The 23,192-nt window shown below is 43.5% G+C and overlaps 1 protein-coding gene across 1 annotated transcript in view; it reads left to right on the top strand.

Moving 5' to 3' along the window:
• Positions 1 to 22,502, top strand: part of LOC126195525 (uncharacterized) — a 237,150-nt gene extending 214,648 nt beyond the window's left edge. The window contains exons 7-8 of the mRNA XM_049934152.1: positions 474 to 756; positions 21,948 to 22,502. Coding sequence (XP_049790109.1) covers positions 474 to 756; positions 21,948 to 22,502 — 838 coding nt within the window. The remainder of the gene's footprint in view (positions 1 to 473; positions 757 to 21,947) is intronic.
• Positions 22,503 to 23,192: the final 690 nt, after the last annotated feature.

Genomic DNA, 23,192 nt, shown 5'->3' with positions numbered 1-23,192 from the left:
CAAAGAAACTATCCCGGCATTTGCCTGGACCGATTTAGCGAAATCACGGAAAACCCAAATCAGGATGGCCGGACGCGAGATTGAACCGTAGTCCTCCCAATGCAAGTCCAGTGTGGTAGCCATTGCGCCACTTCGCTCGGTTTCGTTTCCTGAAGTGCACAATTTTACATTTCTGAACGTTTAAAGGAAGTCGACTCTTATGCAGCACTTTGAAATGTTATCAAGATCTGATTGGATATTTGTGCTGCTTTTCCAACAGTACTTCATTTTTATAAATAACTTCGTCAGCCACAAGCAGTCTGGAATTACTATTAATACTGTCCACAAGCTGATTAATACACAGTACGAACAGCAAGGATCCCATCACACTTCTGTGGAGCAGGCCTGGTGCTGCTTCTGCTTTTGTCGATGTCTCTCCATACTCCCTACCGAGAAGACCCCAGTGCAGTGAGGAATGCGTGTGCTGTCGGCAGGCCGGCGCTGAGCGAGGACGCCGTGGTGGAGTCGCCGTCGGTGGCGATGCGCGTCACGGACCGCCGCGTGTCCGACCGGCCGCTGCCCGCCGCCCAGGTGGGAGACCCCCTGGCGCTCAGGTTCAGCATCCTCGACCCCAGCTCGCCCTTCGACATCTTCGTGCGCGACCTGGTCGCCATGGACGGCGTCGGCAACAGCGAGATCCTGCTGATAGACTCCGACGGCTGCCCCACCGACCACGCCATCATGGGGCCCATCTTCAGGAGCATGGACACGCAAAAGGTACGCAGTGCGCGCCAGAGGGTACTTCGTGCCGCCATTGGAGATTTTCTAGCCTGTTCCAGTCGCGGACTGGGTGTGAGAAAATCACTGCCACTTTATTCGCCGGCCGGAGTGTCCGAGCGGTTCTCGGCGCTACAGTCTGGAACCGCGCGACCGCTACGGCCGCAGGTTCGAATCCTGCCTCGGGCATGGATGTGTGTGATGTCCTTAGGTTAGTTAGGTTTAAGTAGTTCTAAGTTCTAGGGGACTGATGACCTCAGAAGTTAAGTACCATAGTGCTCAGAGCCATTTGAACCATTTGAACCCCTTTATTCTTCTGTGCGTGCTTAAAATCATTATCTTTGTCGATCAGAAGCTGTCTTGTTTCCTACGCCCTGTGCTTCTTCCTTCGCCTGCTGTTAACTTCGCCATGTTTTATATCATCCATAATTCAAGTCTTCTTCCTCCTCTTCCTCTGTTCCCTGAAATCTTTCCTCGAATGACTGACTCTCCACTGCAGGCAATTTCCTCGCAATATATGCCTCATCTAAGATGTTTTCCCTAAGTTTTCTTTCCTCTCCTAATATATGTTCTGCATCCTGAATGACCTTCTCTCTATGGATCTACTGGAATTAACAGTACACCTAATGTACCCCAATCTAATATGATAAGTGCTTCTTCATTCGTTACAATTCGATTTAGGCATTTTCACCCACAAACACATTTAAAATCTATCCAAGTAGTCTTCCTCTTTCTTTTCAAATTCTCCATGATAAGCTGCCATTCAATTCTCTACACCCCAGATTTCTGGAATATTTTTCTTAGTTCTATTGGAATTCTTTTTTCTGTAAACATATCTTTTAATCTTTTTAAAAGTTCTTTTACTCAAATTTTTTCTAATTACTTCCTTCGTTGCGATTCCATTTTCAGTTACAAAACTTCTCAAGTAGCTAAAAGTTTTTAGCAGTTCCAAAGACTTTCCTTCAGATAATATCTTGACGAAACTGCGCGTTTTTTAATTCTCATCACTTTAGTCTCCTCAATATTTGTTTTCATTCCATACTCCTTTCCCACTTTCATACTCCTCCCCGTCATAAATTATAGTTCTTACTCTAATGCATCCAATACTGCTTAATCATCTTTTTCCGTTCATCTCCTACTATTCACGTTTTTTCTGATGCTGTTAATTTCATTGATCAGAAACAACTCCTTTCTCCACCATCTCTTCCAATGCCTATCTCATCCGTTTCCTCATCGCCAGTCCTTATTACAGTACTGGCCATTAAAATTGCTACACCAAGAAGAAATGCAGATGATAAACGGGTATTCATTGGACAAATATATTATACTAGAATTGACATGTGATTACATTTTCACGCAATTTCGGTGCATAGATCCTGAGAAATCAGTACCCAGAACAACCACCTCTGGCCATAATAACGGCCTTGATACGCCTGGGTATTGCGTCAAACAGAGCTTGGCTGGCGTGTACAGGTACAAGATACCAACACGATACCACAGTTCATCAAGAGTAGTGACTGGCGTATTGTGACGAGCCAGTAGCTCGGCCACCATTGAGCAGAAGTTTTCAATTGGTGAGAGATCTGGAGAATGTGCTGGCCAGGGCAGCAGTCGAACATTTTCTGTATCCAGAAAGGCCCGTACAGGATCTGCAACATGCGGTCGTGCATTATCCTGCTGAAATGTACGGTTTCGCAGGGAGCGAATGAAGGGTAGAGCCACGGGTCGTAACACATCTGAAATGTAACGTCCACTGTTCAAAGTGCCGTCATTGCAAACAAGAAGTGACCGTCACGCCGCGTGATACGCCAGTATGGCGATGACGAATACACGCTTCCAATGTGCGTTCACCGCTATGTCGCCAAATACGGATGCGACCATCATGATGCTGTAAACAGAACCTGGATTCATCCGAAAAAATGATGCTTTGCCATTCGTGCACCCAGGTTAGTCGTTGAGTACGCCATCGCAGGCGCTCCTGTCTGTGATGCAGCTTGAAGGGTAACCGCAGCCATGGTCTCCGAGCTGATAGTCCATGCTGCTGCAAACGTCGTCGAATTGTTCGTGCAGATGGTTGTTGTCTTGCAAACGTCCCCATCTGTTGACTCACGGATCGACACGTGGCTGCAAGATCCGTTACAGCCACGCGGATAAGATGCCTGTCATCTCGACTGCTAGTGATACGAGGCCGTTGGGATCCAGCACGGCGTTCCGTATTACCCTCCTGAACCCACCGATTCCATATTCTGCTAACAGTCATTGGATCTCGACCAACGCGACCAGCAATGTCACGATACGATAAACCGCAATCGGGATAGGCTACAATCCGACCTTTATCAAAGTCGGAAACGTGATGGTACGCACTTCTCCTCCTTAGACGAGGCATCACAACAACGTTTCACCAGGCAACGCCGGTCAACTGCTGTTTGTGTATGAGAAATCAGTTGGAAACTTTCCTCATGTCAGCACGTTGTAGGTTTCGCCACCAGCGCCAACCCTGTGTGAATGCTCTGAAAAGGTAATCATTTGCATATCACAGCATCTTCTTCCTGTCGGTTAAATTTCGCGTCTGTAGCACGTCATCTTCGTGGTGTAGCAATTTTAATGGCCAGTAGTGTAATATGATAAGTACTTCTTCATTCGTTATTCTGTCAATTCATTTCGAATTTGGCATTTTCACCCACAAACACATTTCAAAACTATCCAAGTAGTTTGCCTCTTTCTTTTTGATTTCCAATGATAAGCCGCCATTCAATTCTCTGCATACTAGATCTGGGGACTATCTTTCTTAGTTCTATTGGAATTATTTTTGCTGTAAACAAATCCTTCACCTTTCTAATGCTTTTACTCAGATACTTTCTAATTACTTCCTTCACACAGCTTCCATTTTCAGTTACAAAACTAATCAAGTAGCTAAATACTTCAGCTGTTCCAAAGACTTTTCTTCAGATCTTGACGAACCTGCACGTTTGTTGAGTCTCATCACTTTAGTCTTTCCAGTGTTTATTTTCATTCCATATTCCTTTCCCACTTTTATAGTCCTCCCCGTCATAAATTGCGGTTCTTCCTCTAATTCATCCAATACTGCTTAATTATCTTTTTCCGTTCATCTCCTACTACTCACGTTTTTTTTCTGATGCTCTGTTAATTTCTCAGCATATATATTGGAAAGCATTGATGAGAAACAACTCCTTTGTCTACCATCCCTTCCAATGCCTATCTCATCTGTTACCTCATCGCCAGTGATTATCAAATTCTGTTTTGTGCAAAGTTCTTTTGTAAGCCTTATATCTTTCCTGTCTATATCAAATTATTTTAAGGTCTTCAGGAGGACATTGAAGCACACTGTTTCAAACGCCTTTTTTCTAGTCAACGTAACATACGTACACATTCCTGTTAACTAGTAGCATTCTTTGTCTCAACATCCTCAAATATTCAACAGTATATCGCCTCCCTTTCCCTCTGCCTTTGCAATCCAAACGGATCCTCTCCTACGTTTCCTTTATTTTTCTTTCTAATCTTCTAAGTAAAAGGCTATCGTAATGTGGTATACGAAATTAATTGTACCGTACTCTTTGGATTGTTCGGGTTGTATTTATGTGGTAACGGGACTAGTGAAGTATTCACTAGATTTTCATGCCAAATTCCGTCGTCATAGATCCCAGCGATGAGGTTGGGTTTTCTATATATCGTTCATTTTCCTAATAACTTTAGATATTTAGATGGTATTATATCAGAATCCACCGCCATCCTCTTTCTGAAGTCCTTAATGGCCTCTCTAAATTACATCTCAGTATCATTGGTCCACAGCTGATTTAGTCAAATTTCAGTTCATGTTTCGATCTTAGTCGCCCAATGCGTCGTAAAGCCTCTTATATTAGTCTCATTACCCTCAAGCGAAATGTAGGATAGTGGGAGAGGAGTAGCCGCACAACCTTCATTAAACTTTGGTTCTTTAAATTTACCTAACAGGATTTCACGACAATAACTTTTCTTTCTCCCCAAAACGTTGCATTTACGTTTCCCAGCCATCTATATAACATTTAGTATTATCCATACCCCCCCCCCCCCCATGAACCATGGACCTTGCCGTTGGTGGGGAGGCTTGCGTGCCTCAGCGATACAGATAGCCGTACCGTAGGTACAACCACAACGGAGGGGTATCTGTTGAGAGGCCAGACAAACGTGTGGTTCCTGAAGAGGGGCAGCAGCCTTTTCAGTAGTTGCAAGGGAAACGGTCTGGATGATTGACTGATCTGGCCTTGTAACAATAACCAAAATGGCCTTGCTGTGCTGGTACTGCGAACGGCTGAAAGCAAGGGGAAACTACGGCCGTAATTTTTCCCGATGGCATGCAGCCTTACTGTATGATTAAATGATGATGGCGTCCTCTTGCGTAAAATATTCCGGAGGTAAAATAGTCCCCCATTCGGATCTCCGGGCGGGGACTACTCAAAATGACGTCGTTATCAGGAGAAAGAAAACTGGCGTTCTACGGATCCGAGCGTGGAATGTCAGGTCCCTTAATCGGGCAGGTAGGTTAGAAAATTTGAAAAGGGAAATGGATAGGTTAAAGTTAGATATAGTGGGAATTAGTGAAGTTCGGTGGCAGGAGGAACAAGACTTCTGGTCAGGTGACTACAGGGTTATAAACACAAAGTCAAATAGGGGTAATGCAGGAGTAGGTTTAATAATGAATAGGAAAATAGGAACGCGGGTAAGCTACTACAAACAGCTTAGTGAACGCATTATTGTGGCCAAGATAGATACGAAGCCCACACCTACTACAGTAGTACAAGTTTATATGCCAACTAGCTCTGCAGATGACGAAGAAATTGAAGAAATGTATGATGAAATAAAAGAAATTATTCAGATAGTGAAGGGAGACGAAAATTTAATAGTCATGGGTGACTGGAATTCGAGTGTGGGAAAAGGGAGAGAAGGAAACGTAGTAGGTGAATATGGATTGGGGCTAAGAAATGAAAGAGGAAGCCGCCTGGTAGAATTTTGCACAGAGCACAACTTAATCATAGCTAACATTTGGTTTAAGAATCATGATAGAAGGTTGTATACATGGAAGAACCCTGGAGATACTAAAAGGTAGCCGGCCGCGGTGGTCTCGCGGTTCTAGGCGCGCAGTCCGGAACCGTGCGACTGCTACGGTCGCAGGTTCGAATCCTGCCTCGGGCATGGATGTGTGTGATGTCCTTAGGTTAGTTAGGTTTAAGTAGTTCTAAGTTCTAGGGGACTGATAACCACAGCAGTTGAGTCCCATAGTGCTCAGAGCCATTTGAACCATTTTACTAAAAGGTATCAGATAGATTATATAATGGTAAGACAGAGATTTAGGAACCAGGTTTTAAATTGTAAGACATTTCCAGGGGCAGATGTGGACTCTGACCACAATCTATTGGTTATGACCTGTAGATTAAAACTGAAGAAACTGCAAAAAGGTGGGAATTTAAGGAGATGGGACCTGGATAAACTGAAAGTACCAGAGGTTGTACAGAGTTTCAGGGAGAGCATAAGGGAACAATTGACAGGAATGGGGGAAAGAAATACAGTAGAAGAAGAATGGGTAGCTTTGAGGGATGAAGTAGTGAAGGCAGCAGAGGATCAAGTAGGTAAAAAGACGAGGGCTAGTAGAAATCCTTGGGTAACAGAAGAAATATTGAATTTAATTGATGAAAGGAGAAAATATAAAAATGCAGTAAATGAACCAGGCAAAAAGGAATACAAACGTCTCAAAAATGAGATCGACAGGAAGTGCAAAATGGCTAAACAGGGATGGCTAGAGGACAAATGTAAGGATGTAGAGGCTTATCTCACTAGGGGTAAGATAGATACTGCCTACAGGAAAATTAAAGAGACCTTTGGAGATAAGAGAACCACTTGTATGAACATCAAGAGCTCAGATGGAAACCCAGTTCTAAGCAAAGAAGGGAAAGCAGAAAGGTGGAAGGAGTATATAGAGGGTATATACAAGGGCGATGCACTTGACGACAATATTATGGAAATGGAAGAGGATGTAGATGAAGATGAAATGGGAGATACGATACTGCGTGAAGAGTTTGACAGAGCACTGAAAGACCTGAGTTGAAACAAGGCTCCCGGAGTAGACAACATTCCATTGGAACTACTGACGGCCTTGGGAGAGCCAGTCCTGACAAAACTCTACCATCTAGTGAGCAAGATGTATGAAACAGGCGAAATACCCTCAGACTTCAAGAAGAATATAACACTTCCAATCCCAAAGAAAGCAGGTGCTGACAGATGTGAGAATTACCGAACAATCAGTTTAATAAGCCACAGCTGCAAAATACTAACACGAATTCTTTACAGACGAATGGAAAAACTAGTAGAAGCCGACCTCGGGGAAGATCAGTTTGGATTCCGTAGAAATACTGGAACACGTGAGGCAATACTGACCTTACGACTTATCTTAGAAGAAAGATTAAGGAAAGGCAAACCTACGTTTCTAGCATTTGTAGACTTAGAGAAAGCTTTTGACAATGTTGACTGGAATACTCTCTTTCAAATTCTAAAGGTGGCAGGGGTAAAATACAGGGAGCGAAAGGCTATTTACAATTTGTACAGAAACCAGATGGCAGTTATAAGAGTCGAGGGACATGAAAGGGAAGCAGTGGTTGGGAAGGGAGTAAGACAGGGTTGTAGCCTCTCCCCGATGTTATTCAATCTGTATATTGAGCAAGCAGTAAAGGAAACAAAAGAAAAGTTCGGAGTAGGTATTAAAATCCATGGAGAAGAAATAAAAACTTTGAGGTTCGCCGATGGCATTGTAATTCTGTCAGAGACAGCAAAGGACTTGGAAGAGCAGTTGAACGGAATGGACAGTGTCTTGAAAGGAGGATGTAAGATGAACATCAACAAAAGCAAAACGAGGATAATGGAATGTAATAGAATTAAGTCGGGTGATGCTGAAGGAATTCGATTAGGAAATGAGACACTTAAAGTAGTAAAGGAGTTTTGCTATTTGGGGAGCAAAATAACTGATGATGGTCGAAGTAGAGAGGATATAAAATGTAGACTGGCAATGGCAAGGAAAGCGTTTCTGAAGAAGAGAAATTTGTTAACATCGAGTATAGATTTAAGTGTCAGGAAGTCATTTCTGAAAGTATTTGTATGGAGTGTAGCCATGTATGGAAGTGAAACATGGACGATAAATAGTTTGGACAAGAAGAGAATAGAAGCTTTCGAAATGTGGTGCTACAGAAGAATGCTGAAGATTAGATGGGTAGATCACATAACTAAAGAGGAGGTACTGAATAGGATTGGGGAGAAGAGGAGTTTGTGGCACAACTTGACCAGAAGAAGGGATCGGTTGATAGGACATGTTCTGAGGCATCAAGGGATCACCAATTTAGTATTGGAGGGCAGCGTGGAGGGTAAAAATCGTAGGGGGAGACCAAGAGATGCATACACTAAGCAGATTCAGAAGGATGTAGGTTGCAGTAGGTACTGGGAAATGAAGAAGCTTGCACAGGATAGAGTAGCATGGAGAGCTGCATCAAACCAGTCTCAGGACTGAAGACCACAACAACAACATACCCATTTGTTAGTATCCTAGCAGGTGTACCTGAATTCGCCCGATTGCTGCTATCACATTCGTTTGAGGACTCCAAATGCCGAACCAGAGATCTATAATTGATCACACTATCGTCTGGTATGTGACTTCATTGCCCTTTCCTGGTTAAGAGTATTTAATCATGGAATGTTCCCATATGTGTAAGTAAACCATAAGTAATGGGTAGATTTGTATCTCAATACGCATCAGAACTCCTTCAGTTGCGTCTGCAATGAAACAGTACATATATTTCAAGTACGGTGGATCTTCAAATCCCTAAATTCCCTCAAGCGATTTGAATCTTCTCAGAATTTTATCTGTTACATGCTTCTTAAACCTAAAGAATGTTTAAATCTGAAACTAAATTTGTTGCATTTCGGTGAAGCGTTGCGGTCATGAGGTGTAATCAAAAAGTAAGGGGAGTTTTTGTTTTCTTAAAGAATCTTTATTTATTCATCAACATTAACTTTGTCCCCTTCAAAGCAATCACCCTCAGATATAACCCACTTGTGCCAGCATTTTTTTCAATCTTGGAAGCACTTCTGGAAGCAACTTCTCATTATGGTGTTCAGCTCCTTCAGTGATTCTGTTTTTATATCGTCAGTGGTGGCAAAACGACGTCCTTTTATGGTTCTCTTCAGCCTTGGAACAGCAAGAAGTCGCAGGAGGCCATGTCCGGCGAACACGGTGGGTGAGGCAACATAACGGTTTTTTTTTTTTTGCCAAAAAATGGCGAACAGTCACTGAGATGTGAGCGGGAGAATTATCGAGATGGAATTTCCATGAGTGGATTTGTCACAATTCTGGTCATTTTCTCCGGATTGCTTCAGGCAGACGGCGCATAATTCCAACTAGTATTCCTTATTGACCATGCGACTATAAGGCAGGAACTCATGATACACTACCCCACTGAGAGAGGAACATTGGTACGTGATCGAACTTGTCGAATTTTGTAGGTCTTGGCTCTTCAGGCACTTTGCATTGGGACGATTGTGCCTTGGTTTCAACGTCATATCCGTATACCCACGTTTCGTCACCTGTTAAAACCTTGTTTAGAAGTTCTGGATCGTTATCGATTTCAGTCAGCAATTCCTGAATGATGTCTAGGCGCACTCGTTTGTACTCGAAATTCAACAATTTCTAAAGAAACGTTGCATGTAAAACATGCGAAAAATTGTTAGCATGAGCCAGAGGGTATGCCGACATTATCAGCAACCCCTCTGATCGTGGTTCGGCGATTTTCCAGAGCCATTTTCTTTATTCCTTCCACATTGTCGTCGCTAATAGATGTGCTAGGGCATCCAGCCCAGTTGTCGTCTTCAAAGTCTTCTCGACCCTCTTTGAAACGGTAACATCACTCGTAAACTCTTGTCTTACAGCAGATTCGCGAAAAGCCACTGCCAAAATTTCGAATGCGGTGCTGCACTTTGTTTCCTCTTTCGAGCAAAATTTAATGCAAATTCTGTAATCCATCTTTTTCGAAAGTAAAAACTTGCCGACCACTCGAAAACACAACCTTTTCGACTGTCAACAATACATTAAATGTTCAAAACAGCTGAAAATGCTAACATACATCAGGAACAAGTGTGCTAACGAGATAATAAAAAATTCTGAAAACAGGACTATGAAGCCCGCGAAATTAAAAACATCCCGTTACTTTTTGATGACACATCGTGTGTCTTGTATGTTAAGAGTATTGATAAATACCTGTCGCTGCTATACTCGTTAGATCTTATGATGCCTGCAGAGCTTAAAGTGGTCATGAGTTTTAAGAAACTAATATTCGACTAAAATACTGGTTTATATAATTTGGTTCCTTAATAATTCGAGCGGGCTCGCCTGTTTAGCGCAAGATACTATACAGCAACCTGATCAGGGAACCAGTGATCGAAAATGCGAGATAGTGGCGACAAGCATTACTACTGAAGCACTGCGGCTCTTGTTACAGATATCAAACTTGTTTCCTCTACAGCAGACGTATTTTCCGTACTTTACGCAAACAGCTCTATAATAGAATTTGCACCATTTCAAAGGGCTGCCGGCTGAGAGTATCAGTTAATTCGGCGAAATAACGCCGGAGCAATAAAAGAAACTAGATTCACTAGTCGAATACTCTCTCCGATTTGGCTGCCCCAGAAGCATGACGGAACGTCTTGCTGAAAGGGAACTCGACAGAGGTTCTGGATGAGCCTCATCACGGCTAGGGCGGCACGGCTAAGGCGTAATCGCTGGCTCCTCGGCGCCACTAACAAACCGCTGCACGTGAGATGGCCAGAGAGCCCCGGGAGGACTCCCAATTTGCGGCAACAGCTGGCCGAGCTTCGTGCAAGTTCGTGCTCGTTATCGCAGTTGCCGGGCGAGAGCTGCCTGCACAGCTGCGTGACTCGCAATAGAGACGGCCACGCAAACGGCAGGGTCACGCAATTACACCGGGCATCGGCAGCACAAAGGAATTGGTGCAGCTGGCTTTGGGAAATAGACAGCCGAAAATTGCCACCAAATTCTTGCGCCCGGCCAGTGCCGGTCAAAGCAGCGAGCTCCTCACGTACGGTATGGTCGCTGACTCGTATATTTCTTGAGGGAGCGCCCACTCGTAATTCTGTACAATTGTGAAACCCACGGGAGTCAGGTGCGAGCAGCGAAAGCTGGGCACGATAAATAGCGCGCCTGCCGAAAAAGGCAATGCCTCGGAAACTGTAAGAAAAACAACCAGAGTCGTCGATGACCAGAGATGGGCACTCCTGCACTTGGTGCCACTCGTTCAGCTTACGGCAATGCCAGCATTCATCAGAATAAATTGCAGACAAATTATTTCTTGAGCAACGTAAATATCCTTTACATTTTCACTTATAGGGCCTCTTTGTCGAGTCTATTAAGTATGATCGTGGTCGGGTTAATCAGTAAAAAAACTTTGTTGGCAACAAACTAAAACATATACATACAACACATATGAACAAAGAATTCAATTACAGTTAATAGTAGCCCAGTCACCCGCAGCGTCGATAATTGTTTGGCATCTTCAAGGCATGCTTGAAACCAAGTTTTCCGCGTATTCACGTGGAAGAGACTTCCAAATCGTCGAATCTGGTTGACAGCTGTTTCAAAACGAAGATCTTATTTCAGTGCAACTTCTTTTTTATTTTCATTTTCGGACCTTTGGGGTGGCGACGCGTAAGCTGCACTCTCTTCTTGTGTACCTCAGTCAAGAATTCAACATCTTTTACCATTTGTGTGTACCGCCGACCACGCTCTAACTTAACAGACTGTATGTGGAAAGATAGAACATACTTGGCGTTAGCAATCACAATCGCTACTTGCAGAAAAGGAATACTGCTGAGGTTGGACATACAAACAGCACAGTCCCACGGTCTATACAATGTGCGAGAACACAAACTTACCAAAATTGTCTTACAACGAGACCCATCAGCGACTGGATTTTTGTAATTTTTTATATTTATGGTACGTGAAGTTCAGAACTAAAATGTCAATCAGTCAAAGCAGTTCCATGCAACTCTAAACAATTATAGAAAAAATCGACTTTGAAGTTTTCTGAACAATTTTAATTCAATAAAATTAAAGCGATTTTCACGCTGGACATCGTGGCTCATCCAGTAGCGTCGGACAACGGTAACAGTACTGAACGGATCGCTGGTTCGAATCTCGATATTGTCTTTTTCTTTTGTTTTACTTTTTTCATTCTTGTCGAATGTAAAATTCATCAAATACATGCTAATTAACACATATTTAATCATCATTTTTTTATGAAAAATTCATGTTTTCTTGTTTCTAATTAAATACTGCACACAGAATTCTACTTTTCATTACAAATAAAAAAAATCTTGATTATCGATATTGAATAACAGATTGTTCATAAATTTGTAATGTTTCCTTTTAAACTGAATAATTTTCATTAAGAATCGATCATTAAGAACTTTTGTTTGCTGTATGTTTGATACGTAATTAGAAACAAAAAGACGTGCATTTTTCATAAAAACAGATGATTAGATTTGTGTTAATTAGCATATATTTAATGAATATTATATTTAATTTTTGTTAAATTATGTAGATTTTAGGTATTCGACATGAAAGATCCCCAGACTCCGATTTCACAACATTTTTGCTAAAGCTAGAGGAGGTTCTTGGTTCACTTTATAGGAAATACAAAAAGTTAGTTATATGTGGTGACTTCAATATAAATTGTATAAGTGATTGTGCAAGGAAAAGGATGCTGGTAGACCTCCTTAACTCATATAATCTTATGCAAACCGTATTCTTTCCAACGAGAGTGCAAGGGAACAGTAGAACAACCATAGACAATATTTTTGGTCATTCGTCATTACTAGAAGGGCATTCTGTTAGCAAAATGGTGAATGGCCTTTCAGATCATGATGCACAAATTTTAAGTCTAAAAGATTTTTGTGCTGCAACACATGTTAAATATAGTTACAACTTTCTAGGAAAGCTGATCCAGTTGCTGTAGAGACTTTTGTAAACCTTATCAAGGAACAAGAGTGGCAAGACGTTTATAGTGCTGATACAGTAGACGATAAATATAATGCTTTCCTCAAGACTTTTCTCGTGCTCTTTGAAAGTTGCTTTCCGTTAGAACGTTCAAAACAGGGTACTAGCACAAACAGGCAGCCTGGGTGGCTGACTAAAGGTATAAGAATATCTTGTAGAACAAAGTGGCAATTATATCAAAACGTTAGAAACAGTCACAATCTAAATGCAGTAGCCCATTACAAACAGTATTGTAAGGTGCTTAAAAAAGTTATTAGGAAGGCAAAAAGTATGTGGTATGCAGATAGAATAGCTAAGTCTCAAGATAAAATTAAAACCATATGGTCAGTCGTAAAGGAAGTGGCTGGTCTGCAGAGACAGGTCGAGGATATAGAATCAGTGAGTAGTGGGAATGTCCGTGTTACTGATAAGTCGCATATATGTACAGTATTTAATAATCACTTTCTGAATATAGCAGGTGAACTAAATAGAAACCTAGTCCCAACAGGGAATCATATAGCGCTCGTAGAAAAAAGTGTTCCGAGACTGTTACCTGAAATGCTCCTCCATGATACTGACAAGAGGGAGATTGAGTTAATAATTAAATCACTAAAGACCAAGAACTCTCATGGATATGACGGGGTATCTAGCAGAATACTGAAGTATTGTTCCATGTATGTTAGCCCAGTACTTAGCCATATCTGTAACTTTTCCTTTAGGAGTGGTCGGTTTCCTGACCGATTAAAGTACTCGGTAGTGAAGCCACTTTATAAAAAGGGAGACAGGGATAATGTTTGTAATTATAGACCTATTTCTATACCATCGGTGTTTGCTAAAGTTATCGAGAGGGTTGTATATACAAGGTTACTGCAGCATTTAAATTCTCATAATTTGCTGTCAAATGTACAGTTTGGTTTTAGAAATGGCTTAACAACTGAAAATGCTATAGTCTCTTTTCTCTGTGAGGTTTTGGACGGATTAAATAAAAGGTTGCGAACGTTAGGTGTTTTCTTTGATTTAACGAAGGCTTTTGACTGTGTTGACCACAAAATATTACTGCAGAAGTTGGAACATTATGGAGTAAGGGGAGTAGCTTACAATTGGTTCGCCTCTTACTTTAAGAACAGAAAGCAGAAGGTAATTCTCCGCAATATTGAGAGTGGTAATGATGTTCAGTCCCAATGGGGCACTGTTACGTGGGGCGTGCCCCAAGGATCGGTGCTGGGGCCACTGCTGTTTCTTATTTATATAAATGATATGCCTTCTAGTATTACAGGTGATTCAAAAATATTTCTGTTTGCTGATGACACCAGCTTGGTAGTGAAGGATCTTGTGTGTAATATTGAAACATTATCAAATAATGTAGTTCATGAAATAAGTTCGTGGCTTGTGGAAAATAATTTGATGCTAAATCACAGTAAGACTCAGTTTTTACAGTTTCTAACTCACAATTCAACAAGAACTGATATTTTAATCAGACAGAATGGGCATGTTATAAGCGAGACGGAACAGTTCAAGTTCCTAGGCGTACGGATAGATAGTAAGCTGTTGTGGAAAGCCCATGTTCAGGATCTTGTTCAGAAACTAAATGCCGCTTTATTTACCATTAGAACAGTATCTGAAATAAGTGACATTTCAACACGAAAAGCAGTCTACTTCGCATATTTTCATACGCTTATGTCATATGGTATTATTTTTTGGGGTAATTCTTCTGATTCAAAAAGGGTATTTTTGGCTCAAAAACGGGCTGTTCGAGCTATGAGTGGTATAAGTTCGAAAACCTCTTGTCGACCCCTATTCAATAGTCTGGGAATTTTGACATTGCCCTCACAGTATATATTTTCTTTAATGTCGTTTGTTGTTAGCAATATTAGCTTATTCCCAAGAGTTAGCAGCTTTCACTCAGTTAATACTAGGCAGAAATCAAATCTGCATGTGCAATGCACTTCCTTGAATCTTGTGCAGAAAGGAGTGCAGTATTCTGCTGCATCCATTTTCAATAAGCTACCACAAGAACTCAAAAATCTTAGCAGTAGCCCAAACGCTTTTAAGTCTAAACTGAAGAGCTTCCTCATGGCTCACTCCTTCTATTCTGTCGAGGAGCTCCTGGAAGAGCTAAAAAATTAAGCAAATTCCAGTGTTACATTCTTGATTTTCTTTATTTAAACCAACGACGTGTCGCCTGAATATGTTTCTTATATTTCATTTTATCTGTTTCTACAATCTACACCTGAATATGTTTCTTATATTTCATTTTATCTGTTTCTACAATCGTGTTATAATTTCATGTATTGACTCGTTCCATGACCATGGAGACTTCTCCTTAATGTGGTCCCACGGAACAATAAATAAATAAATAAATAAATAAATAAATAAAATAAAAAAGAAAAAATTATAACTATAGAAAAAGACCATACCGACATTCGAACCAGTTCATTATCCAGTTACAATTCACCGACGCTACAGAGTACGGCGTGGGGCCTATCGTGTAAAATGGCTCTGAGCACTATGGGACTCAACTGCTGACGTCATTAGTCCCCTAGAACTTAGAACTAGTTAAACCTAACTAACCTAAGGACATCACAAACATCCATGCCCGAGGCAGGATTCGAACCTGCGACCGTAGCGGTCTTGCGGTTCCACACTGCAGCGCCTTTAACCGCACGGCCACTTCGGCCGGCACCTATCGTGTAAATCGCCTTAACTGTAGTGAACTGAACTCCTTCAGAAATCTTAAAAAGTCGATTTTCTCAAGAATTTGTGAGAGTTGCATCGAAATGCTTTGACTCATTGATATTTGTGTCCTGAATTTCACATACCATAGATACAAAAATTACAAAAATCCTGTTGCCAAGTGGAAATAGTTTACCGGATAAAACTTTGCAGCGAACACGGAGGATATCCTACGTAACATGAGACATCCTTATTATACCGTTCCTCGGTTGGGAGGGGTAGGGGGGGGGGTGTTGGATGAGGAAACGCGTGTGTTTGAAATACGCAACAAGCATAACTTTTTTTATATACTAGATACAACATATTTATAAATGCAGTCATGGATATTCGCCCATACAGTTAAACACAGGACCCAACGAAGCTATCCACGTCTTAAAACAAGCCAGCGTAGGTGAGTTGGAATATTTCCGCTTCCAGCGATACACCCATCTCAGAACTATGTATTTATTGTATCTACTCTGCAGTACACAAAGGCGCAAATATTTTGCTGTGCTTCGTTGACTTTCTGCATTTTTAAACAGGATTATTTTATTTCTAAAGGCATCGAGAGTTCTAGAAGAGAGAAGTCTGATGTTAGAAAGCTGATAATGAAACCATCCGGAAAGAAACTGGTGAGAAATGTATTGAATCCCGCTGTCAGCATAAAGCAGGATTCGCCAGTTATTAGATGTTTACGTTGCAAAGAAAGTAAAACTCAAGAGTTCCAGGCAGTATGGACTTCATAACTGACATTTTCCTGCCTCTTTTTGCAAAAATTTCTGCTGCATAACATAACAAGTGTTACCTGTCACTGCCTCGAAAACGCTATAAAAATACTTTCATCATATAATAACAGCCGACAGCTGGCCGTAACAAGAAACGACAAAGTGAACCTCGATATTTATTCAGGGGGAACAAACAGAGACTTTAGTGTAAGTGCACGACTCAACCTCAACATTGAATACTCGCGTGCGAAGGGAAGGAAATGTAACACAGTAATCGGTGCGCCACAAAAACACTTCTCCGAGGATGCTACGAAGACGGAGACACCAATCCAGAAGTGTGGAGCCGTTAGTATGTCTTGCAGCGCATGTCGGCGACGGCCAATTATTTCACTCGCCGGATGCAGTTGTTTGCGAGTCCCCGGGAAGCAATCTTGCAACGACAGGTCTCGCGGCAATGCCTACGGTCTTTCACAACCTCGACCATCATAATAACTGTAACATGTCGAGTAGCTTCTGAAGAGCAACAAAAAATTCAGAAGACCCACGAAAATGGCAAGGTTTGTAACTAAAATTATAAAGAAATTATATGATGATAAACTGTCTCAGGTCCCAGTATGTTTTTTGGTTTTCAGATGTTCAACACGTTTCAACGCTAAAACTCCACTTTTAATTACTACATACGCTAGACAAAGGTAAACAACTGAAGAAAATGTTAGCTTTAAATGTGAATGTAGTACTTGAAAATGGAGTTTCTGCTCCGAAACGTGCCGATCATCATACAAACAATAAACGTTTAGAGACACGAGACCATTAATCGTTATTTAATAGCTTAACGCACGAGTTGCCCGTTGCAGTACGTCCACAACAAATACGTCAGTTGATAATGTAAAATTCGAAAACCTCGAACAATGGTGAAGATTATGATATTATTATACGTCGGTATGGTAATGACGTATACATATTAATGTTAAAGATACTTTATTTCTATGATGAATGGAAGAACACTTACGTCACAGATGAAATATCGCTTTGACCCATTGCAGCTCGTTATTATGACAGTCGTTCATTCTGCCTGGGTCACCACACTTCCTCCTCAACTGTGGGCGGTAACAGAATTTTTGACTGAATAGTCAGGCTGCTCATTTTAGAAAATCACCAGTTCCTAGGTACCCAACACAATGGTACACATTTCCTTCGGTGCTCTGAAAGTGAATCATGTCCTTGAGCATCATTATCACAAACTGTTCGACGTCCACAGTTGGAAAGGGTCTCCTCCAGACTTTTCCACGCATTTACGGTGTCCAGCTATACGTATCAGGCTGTGCCACAAATTTCTTGTCTCATCGATTTTATTCAGTACTTCATTAGTTGTGTGATTTACCAATCTAATCTTCAGAATTCTTTTGTAGCACCACATTTCAGAACCTTCTATTCTCTTTTTCTTTAAACTGTTTATCGTCCCGGTTTCGCTTCCATACACAGCTACACTCCATACAAATACTTTCAGAAGAGATTTCCTGACACTTAAATCTATACTCGATGTTAACAAATTCCTCTTCTTCAGAAACGCTCTCCTTGCCATGGCTAGTCTATATTTTATATCCTCTCTACATCGACCATCGTCAGTTATTTTGGTGCCCAAATAGCAAGTCTAATCTAATTCCCTTGGCATTACCTGATTTAATTTGACTGCATTCCATTATCCTCGATTTACTTTTGTTGATGTTCATCTTATATCCTCCTTTCAAGACCCTGTCCATTCGGTTCAAGTGCTCTTCCAGGTCCTTTGCTGTCTCCGACAGAATTACAATGTCATTGGCAAACCTCAAAGTTTTTATTTCTTCTCCACATGTTTTAATTCGTACTCCAAATTTTTCTTTTGTTTCCTTTACTGCTTGCTTAATATAAAGACTGAATAACATCGGGGATAGGCTACAATCATGTCTCACTCCCTTCCCAACCACTGCTTCCCTTTCATGCCCCTCGTCTCTTACAACTGCCATCTGGTTTCTTTACAAATTGTAAATAGCCTTTCGCTCCCTGTATTTGACCCCTTCCATATAAAGCAGACCCCTGACCCGTCAGGTTAGCCGAGAGCGCTAATGCGCTGCTTCCTGGACTCGGGTAGGCGCGCCAGCCGTGGATCGAATCCGCCCAGCGGCTTAAAGACGGAGACCGGTGTGCCGGCCAGCCTGCATGTGGTTTTTAGGCGGTTTTACACATCCCTGTAGGTGAATACCGCGCTGGTCCCCACGTCCCGCGTCAGTTACACGGCCTGCAGACATCTGCACACCTTCGCACTATTCCATGGATTACACTAGCCACAGAAAGTTGGGGTACACTAATTCCGTGTTGGGGGGTACGAGGTGGCAGCAGGAAGGGCATCTGGGCACCCCTTAAATTAACCTTGCCAAATCCGATTATCTTTGCCGACCCTGCGTCATTGCGGGAAAACGGCACAAGCAAAAGAAAAGAAATAATATAAAGCTGACTCCTGTCCTCGATGGTGAGTGTTCATCGGAGGTGAGGGTATCATCTGGAGTGCCCCAGGGAAGTGTGGCAGGTCCGCTGTTGTTTTCTATCTACATAAATGATCTTTTGGATAGAGTGGATAGCAATGTGCGGCTGTTTGCTGATGATGCTGTGGTGTACGGGAAGGTGTCGTCGTTGAGTGACTGTAGGAGGATACACGATGACTTGGACAGGATTTGTGATTGGTGTGAAGAATGGCAGATAACTCTAAATATAGATACATGCAAATTAATGCAGATGAATAGGAAAAATAATCCTGTAATGTTTGAATACTCCATTAGTAGTGCAGCGCTTGAAACAGTCACGTCGATTAAGTATTTGGGCGTAACATTGCAGAGCGATATGAAGTGGGACAAGCATGTAATGGCAGTTGTGGGGAAGGCGGATAGTCGTCTTCCATTCATTGGTAGAATTTTGGGAAGATGTGGTTCATCTGTAAAGGAGACCGCTTATAAAACACTAATACGACCTATTCTTGAGTACTGCTCGAGCGTTTGGGATCCCTGTCAGGTCGGATTGAGGGAGGACATAGAAGCAATTCAGAGGCAGGCTGCTAGATTTGTTACTGGTAGGTCTGATCATCACGCGAGTGTTACGGAAATGCTTCAGGAACTCGGATGGGAGTCTATAGAGCAGGGCTTCCCAACCTGTGGTCCGCGGACCCCTTAGGGGTCCGCCGGCTCTTTCTAGGGGGTCCGCGGCCATCTTTCACCAAAACGAGTAAAATAATGAGTAAAATTACTGAATAAAAATGTGAAAATCAAATTCAATACTTTTTTTTTCATGTGAAAAACGTGCAGTTTTACTTCAGGTCGTATTCCCAAGCAGCCTTTGCGGTTCCTAAGTGAGAACGTATACACTGTTTAGTGCTGGAGAATGCGGCTTCTCTGATCGACTGTTTCGCAACGATACGGGGTCGTTTGTGCCCCGGCTCACGGCGCTAGATGCGCTGAAACCTTTTACGCATGCGCGGAGCGAGCTTTGTCGACCAATAACAGCGCTCGCTGGCACGAATGCGGCCCCAGGCACCATTAAATGTTAAACTTGCTTTGTCAGTGCACTACCTACTTCGTAAGTCGATTTTTGACCAGTTTATTGCTTCTCACATGGATCGGTGGCTGAAGTCAGGATCATTGAAGAAGGGTGCAGTTTCTCCAGCGCCTTCACAACAAGGGAAGTTTCCAGTTGAAATGAATGAGGAGGAAGGACGACGAAAGGAAGACTTTACATACATTTGAACATTTTTCTTCGGATTTCACGACCCCCCCCCCCCCCCACACACACACACACGACTGTTACGAAATTTGCATGCTCCTTAGACAACAGTAGCCAAATAGTGGAAGTGAACAGACCATAAGCGGCTGCTTGTCAATAGCGAACAGTTTGGACGTGACGTTGATTGCTCTTGGAGGAAGACAGCTCCATCGTGTGAAATTTCAATTACCAAGTAATTTTAATCAGGCTATAGTGTGTTGAACAAAGGGAGTAAATCCACTAGTATGTGTCTGGATACAGTGGGAATTCAAATTGGGTCGTTAATTTCAAGTTGTTTTCATTCATCTCTAAACCAAACATTATTGATACTTCGTGGGGGGGGAGTCATTGGGAACATGGCACTTGCATTAAGAAGAAGCTTTCAGTTCCCACGGGTTTCGCTCTGAAATTTAAAGTTACTGCGCTCTTGACTGACTAGGGGTCCGCCATGGATTTTCGACTGAATAAGGGGTCCGCCAGCTGAAAAGGTTGGAAAGCCCTGCTCTAGAGGAAAGGAGGCGTTCTTTTCGTGAATCGCTACTGAGGAAATTTAGAGAACCAGCATTTGAGACTGACTGCAGTACAGTTTTCCTGCCGCCAACTTATATTTCGCGGAAAGACCACAAATATAAGATGAGAGAGATTAGGGTTCGTACAGAGGCATATAGGCAGTCATTTTCTCCTCGTTCTGTTTGGGAGTGGAACAGGGAGAGAAGATGCTAGTTGTGGTACGAGGTACCCTCCGCCACGCACCGTATGGTGGATTGCGGAGTATGTATGTAGATGTAGACATATAAAGCTCTCAGTAAAGCGAAAATTAATTTTTTTTAGCAAATAGTTTTTGTAAAATCGTTTGAGAAAGATTGGAGGGTGCGTGCCTGGATTCTGTCATCGCTGACCGGCCAAAAGGTGGAGAACACTTAACCCTTTCGTGGTTGATGGGTCATATATGTCCCACTAACTTTGAGCGCCAGTTCGAGTGTCGGGATATATGTTACCCAGCTCTGCACGGTGCTGCCATCTAGGGACGACTGTACTGAACCTGAGAAAAAATCGGGACTGCACTGCAAAGGCAGGAGTGGTAGTTCTGCAAGGTTCGCAGAAGACCTTCTGCGAAGTTTGGAAGGTAGGAGACAAGATACTGGCAGAAGTAACGCTGTGGGGATGGGGCGTGAGTCGTGCTTGGGTGGCTGAGTTGGTAGAGCACTTGCCCGCGAAAGGCAAAGGTCCCGAGTTCGAGTCTCGGTCCGGCACACAGTTTTAATCCGCCAGGAAGTTTCATATCAGCGCACACTCCGCTGCAGAGTGAAATTCTCATTCTGAGAACAGAAGTTGTTTGCACTGCTTATGGTGTACCACTTTGTGCCACACCATGTTTTTCCAAGTTTCATGGAATGTAAAGTTTTGTAAGTATTGGTCATGTATCATGAAAACTGAAATGTAATGAATATTTTTTACACTGGCTGTAGACAAATAAAAAGATTACGTGCATGTATAATTTGTAGTTATTTTATTCTCCACAAAATCCAGTTTATGGCAAAAGAAAATAAAATTACAAAATCAGTCAGTCAGCAGAAAAGGTATCTCGCGTTGGTTCATGGGACATATGTGTCCCACTTCCTGTTGTGAAAAAATGGAGAACTTAAAAAATATTTTGGTGGTGAAAATATAATAATGGTACTGAAAAGAAAACGTTATCACCTTAATATTTTAAAAATCTGTAAAAAATGAATTTTATCCATGAAAGGGTTAACGGCCTTCCCTTCTGAACAAACTAATGAACTCGTCCACCGTTTTGGACGAAAACTGGTCGCCTTATCCTGCGCGAGCTATAACACGAACTACTCGCGTGGGGAATAACCGTACGTGACGGCTTTCCGCAGGAGCTGGTGTCGCACTTCGACGCCTTCAAGTTCCCGTCGTCGGACGTGGTGCAGTTCCGCGCCCTGGTCACGCCGTGCGTGCCGTCTTGCGAGCCGGCGCACTGCGAGCTGGGCGGCTCGATCGCGGTGGAGGCGAGCGACGAGGACCCGGCCGCCTACTCCGTGGGCCGCATCGAGTCGCTGGGCCGGCGCCGGCGCCGCCGCTCCACCGCCGCCTCGTCCGCCGCCGCCGGCCGGCACAACGCGAGCGCGCCCGAGGACCTGCTGCTGGTGCAGTCGATCCGCATCGCCGACAAGTTCTTCGGCTTCGAGCGGCAGGGCGGCAACGCGAGCGGCGACTCGTGGGGCGACGGCGCGGCGGAGGCGGCGGGCGGCTGCGCGTCGACGGCGGCGGTGCTGGCGGCGGGCGCGGCCGCGCTGTGCGCGCAGCTGTGCGTGCTGGGGGCGTGCGCGGCCGCGTGGCGGCGCGCGCGCAGGCACGACAAGCTACGCGCCGGCGCCAGCGCCGACAGCGTCGCGCACCTCTACGACTCGGGCTACGCGCGCCGCTTCTGAGCGCCCCGCGCCGCCCGCCGAGCGCCGCGCGGGGTCGACGGGCCGCGCCCCGCCACCCCTTGACCCCGCGCAGCCCCGCCACCTGTGCCACGACGCGCTACTCGCTCCACTTCTCTCCGTCCGGGGGGGGCCTGCCGCTCGCAGCACGCCGTACTGTGGCACCTCTTTGCGCCTTCGACACAATCGCTGTACATCTTCACTCTCTTCTTCTGCGGCATCCGTACTGCACTGGGTGGTTCGTGTACGGGACGTATACCGGCACGAGGTGGTTCCTGGTAGGCACGCGGTCTCTGATGCTTCAGACAGAGCGCTGCACGTTGTCAAAATGACATTTAGTAGCTTGTAGCGTATTGTACTGTGGCATTTCATTGCGCCTTTGACAAAATTGCTGTCTATCTTCACGCAATACTGCGGCATCCTTACAGGTAGGAAAGTGGTCTCCATTGCTTCACCGAGAGTGCTAATCTGTTGCAGCAAGTCAAGAGCAAATTTCGTAGCTAGGAGCATCCCGTATTGTCGCACTTCACTGCGCCTTCGACACAATCGCTATACATCTCCGTGCTCTTCTTCTGCTGCTCCTGTACCACACTGGCTGCTTCGTGCACAGCAAGCACACCGGTAAGAACGTGGTTCCGATGCTTCAGCCAGAGCGCTAATCTGCTGCAGCACGTCGTCAAAATGAAATTTAGT

This window comes from Schistocerca nitens, chromosome 7 (assembly GCF_023898315.1).
Source record: "Schistocerca nitens isolate TAMUIC-IGC-003100 chromosome 7, iqSchNite1.1, whole genome shotgun sequence".
NCBI lineage: Eukaryota > Metazoa > Arthropoda > Insecta > Orthoptera > Acrididae > Schistocerca > Schistocerca nitens.
The sequence above is the reverse complement of the archived record's forward strand: the minus strand, read 5'-3'. Positions and strand labels throughout refer to the sequence as shown.